The sequence below is a fragment of the Syzygium oleosum genome, unplaced genomic scaffold (assembly GCF_021117445.2).
Source record: "Syzygium oleosum isolate NSW1041296 unplaced genomic scaffold, Sole_v2.1 Sole_v2.05, whole genome shotgun sequence".
Taxonomy (NCBI): domain Eukaryota; kingdom Viridiplantae; phylum Streptophyta; class Magnoliopsida; order Myrtales; family Myrtaceae; genus Syzygium; species Syzygium oleosum.
Genome location: NW_026607489.1, coordinates 7,745,103 through 7,749,290, shown reverse-complemented (window position 1 = coordinate 7,749,290; position 4,188 = coordinate 7,745,103). Strand labels below are relative to the sequence as shown.

Sequence of the window (4,188 nt, the reverse complement as noted above, 5' to 3'; positions counted from 1 at the left end):
TTTGGAACATCCACGACAAATTCCCCAAGTGCTACGGGAGCAACGCTTGTATGCTAACTTGAAGAAATGTTACTTTTGCACAACTAGCCTGGTTTTCTTAGGCTATATTGTTTCCAAGGATGGTATTAGAGTAGATCCCGGCAACATGGACGCAATAGAAAGTTGGCCAGTTCCTAACTCGTTTAATGGAATGAGAATTAGGTATGTATTTGGCATTTTCCTTCTTCTTTTTTTGTTTGAAAACCATCCACATGTTATGTTACACAAAAATAAAGGCCAGGTACCCTATTTGGATGTAGCATCTGAACTTTGAGGACATAGAACAAGCAACTAAAAAAAAGACAAGTAAATACAAAAAAGAACGAAATATAGCACAATGGCCAACATTGCCATGAAGCCTCATCTTCCACTTTCAAGTTCGAAGGGCGATTGGTTACTTATGCTATCATCATTTCCTGATGCGGTGCTTTTGGGGATGTCATCACATTTGCTTGATATCTTACCGAGCAAGTGCTCGGCTTCTTCAAGGTCACTGCTCTGATTCACCCATAGATGCCTGTCCATCACCCTCATCAGTCCCTCCAATTCCATTGCCACTTCCTTCATGGTCGGCCGATCATCGCCTTTCACCCTCAGGCATCGGTTCGCCAGCATCATGACTTCCTTAATCTCTTCAGGGTTCCCCTCGTTCAGCACCCTCGGATCAATGATTTCGAACAGCCTCTCCCCCTTTATTGCGGAAGCAAAATACATGGACAAGTTCCTCTCGTTCTCAGCCCGCTCAAAGGACAAGGCCCTCAGGCCAGTCAGCAACTCGGCCAACACAACCCCGAAGCTATAGACATCGCTCTTCTCAGTCAATACGCTCGAGTGGAAGTACTCGGGGTCCAAATACCCGAGCGTGCCTTGCACCAGCGTGGTCAGCTGCGTCTGGTCGAGGGGGACTAGCCTGGAGGCTCCAAAATCGGAGACCTTTGCGGTGTAGTTTTCATCCAACAATATGTTTGTGCTCTTTATGTCTCTGTGCAAAATCTGAGTGGATGCATCGTGGTGCAAGTACGAGAGGGCGCCTGCGGTCTCCCCTGCAATTTGCAGACGAGCCTTCCATGATAACGTGGACTCATGGCCGCGCTTGTGTATGTGGTTGGCAAGGGTGCCATTGTTCACGAACTCATAGACTAATAACGGGACCTCCGTCTCGAAGCAACACCCAATTAGTTTAACCACGTTGCGGTGATTGATTTGGGAGAGGATGATCAGCTCGTTGATGAAATCTTCGACCTGACTTTGGTCCAAAATCTTGGCCTTCTTGATGGCGACAACCGTGTTGTCCGGTAAGATCCCCCGGTATACAGTTCCCTGGCCTCCCTGGCCTAGGATTCGACTTTCATGGTAGTGGTCCGTGGCCTTCTTGAGCTCTTCATCGGTGAATATTCTCGCCGATTCAACAGTGCCTTCGTGCTCAGAAAGAAGTCTCTGCAACATGAGGCGGCCCCCATTTTCTAGGAAGAACTTCTCTCTCTGTCTGCTGATTTTTTTTTGTCTAAGCCCCCAATATAACCAGGAAACACCCAAAAGAATCAGCAGGAAGCTTATGCTCACACCTAGGAAAAGACATTACAGCCGGTGAACAAACAAATCAGTTGTCCATCACCCTACATATGCTTCACACACCCAAGAAAAGAAAAAAAAATTAATTATTTTTGTTATAGAAATATGCTTAATTTCCTTTTTCATTACTCAAACAATCTTGTGTTGATTAACTTCTCTGTCCTAGTTTCTTTTTTTGTCCATCAACTTGAAGCTTTTTCATTAAGTCAAACCTTGATAATAGTGAATTAAACCGAAATATATAATTAGGCTGAGAGTATCTTATGATAATAGGAATGATTCAATGTATCAAGTGGATAAAACGTGTTTGATTCTTTTCCAGCAACAAAAGAACAAGTGGTTCATTTTATTAATATCAAGTTGAATAACTTGATATGACAATCAATGTATATAATATCGATTAATTCACGGACACAACTAATTCAAAGAGAGAGATTTACATCCGGAAAATCTTGATAACTAATTGCAAAAGATGGAACAATGACATAAGTACAACATTTAAGAAATGTGAATAATTTATACAAATAAAAGAAGTTTTTATGATGAAAAAGATCGAGCAATATGTACAACTTACTAACCTAGTACGACATTGGTTGAGCTAAACCTCTTTTCACGGATGATAGGAGTACAACCCTTGCCATCTTTTCTTCCATCTCCTTGGTATCCCGCTGGACATGAACAATTATACGTTCCCGGCAAGTTCGTACATATTCCATTGCAGGGTTGTGAAACCACGCACTCATTGATATCTGAAAAAATATATTCAAAATAGAAGAAGCAAATCAGACGTCATTTCAATTGGAAGAAGCTTGAAAAAGTTAAATATCCATGATTTGGCAATACTTTCAATTTTGAGAGGACATATCGAGTCAAATTGCTTTTTTGAGATCGCGATACATCACCACAATTTTTGGGCGATGTGTGGTTATCCCGTGAGCCTGAATGTAGTCAAGCACTTGATCTTGGTTTAGAATACAAGACTTATGAAATATCCAACAAATTCGTGCCATGACCACCGAGAACAACACGTTAGATACAAAGCAATTTGAAAAGAATTGTCTATGAAATACAGAATAATGCCGGATGTATTAACATCGGTGCATGAAATTGATTTACAAACTAATTTGACCGACTCATATTGAGGGTTCAGTACGGATTATTTGTTTGAAAAACTCAATTACAGTTGGCCACTTTAGTTTGTAAAACAATTGGACGTGCCAAACTTCAGAGAGAAGAATGTCTAGCTATACGAGGAATGATTACTGTGAAAATTAACTCATTATTGCTAAGCGCTTCATAGGTCATATTAAATTTCAAGCAACGAAAATTTGTGAATCCAAAAAACAATGATCTAGTTCTACAGCCTAGATTGTTATGATTTTTGAGATTATAGAATTTACGTGATCACTACAAGAATCATTTAAAACATGTACCATTCATCAAGTCAAAATTTGGTCCTCTGACTTAAAGTTTCTAACAATTTCTTTCTCTAGGTTTTTTATGCAATTGGATCCATTCAACATGCTCGCCCTTATTGAAATAATGATCCACGATTCTATACATGAACACTTGTTCGGAAGTGAGGTAGGTCTAATGAAAAGACTAGAGAAGGTACCTTGACAACCATTTTGGAGATAGGGGTTCCCTTTATAACCCTCTAAGCAGTTGCACTGGTACCCAATTCCATTCTCAGCATCTGTACAATCGGAGTTCTCTTGGCACATGTAGCTCGTTGTATTCTTCTTTGCATCATCGCATGTTTTATTTGGAATTAACCAATCAAGAACTATAGGGACCGTACTAAATGGCGGGGAGTACAGATCGTCAGTAGAGAAGTTAAAGAAGCCGTCTTTGGCAACGAAAGCGTACCCGCACGGATTGAATCCCCAGATGCCGGTATGATTGTGCTTGCTAGTGACAGAGATGTTGTATCGGTAGGAGTCTCGAGGTATGCTAGTCTCGCAGCAACCAATGCCCGAGCACGACCCGTCAATCACATCCGAGATGCTCTCGCATGAGGACAAGCACCCCGTCGCGTACGTGCTTCCTGTAAAAGTCGCGTACGTGTCGCATCCCACGGCAATAAATTTGTTCCTAGCAGGAGATATGGGGAATACGGCAAGAGTGAGCCAAGGATCATTCCAGTTTGAGCTTCCGCCGGACGAATTATAACAATCTTCGGCCACAAACATCATTACACTAATCTCGTGATTCTCAATAGATATACTGACTATGCGGAGATTAGAACTTTTCCTGAACATATAAGGAGTGGGAGGATCAGTTGAGTTGTCGCAAAAGATGAGGAAAGTATTAAATTCTTCTTTGAAGTAGCAGTCGCTGCCAATGTTGTTCATTCCGAATGGGTACGAGAAGGCGAGGTTGCCACATCTAGTCGCGCATCCGGGCCCTACATCCGCCATAACTATTGAGAATAGAGCCACCAATGTGCACAACAACAGTACAACTCTCGAGGGAAGTCTATGGAGCAACATGGATTCACCCATATTCTTCCTGAAAAGAGATGATGTTTTGCAACAAGATGATGAGCTTCATAGCTCGATGACAACCTTTATAAGT

The 4,188-nt window shown here is 41.6% G+C and overlaps 1 protein-coding gene across 1 annotated transcript; it reads right to left on the bottom strand.

Annotated features, from left to right (window-relative positions):
- Window positions 1-359: 359 nt before the first annotated feature.
- Window positions 360-4,188, bottom strand: LOC115669111 (putative wall-associated receptor kinase-like 16). The gene is made up of 3 exons (XM_030590423.2): window positions 3,227-4,188; window positions 2,190-2,360; window positions 360-1,604 (listed from the first exon to the last, which is right to left on the bottom strand). The coding sequence occupies exons 1-3, from the start codon at window positions 4,113-4,115 to the stop codon at window positions 400-402; spliced, it is 2,265 nt and encodes a 754-aa protein (XP_030446283.2). The 5' UTR covers window positions 4,116-4,188; the 3' UTR covers window positions 360-399.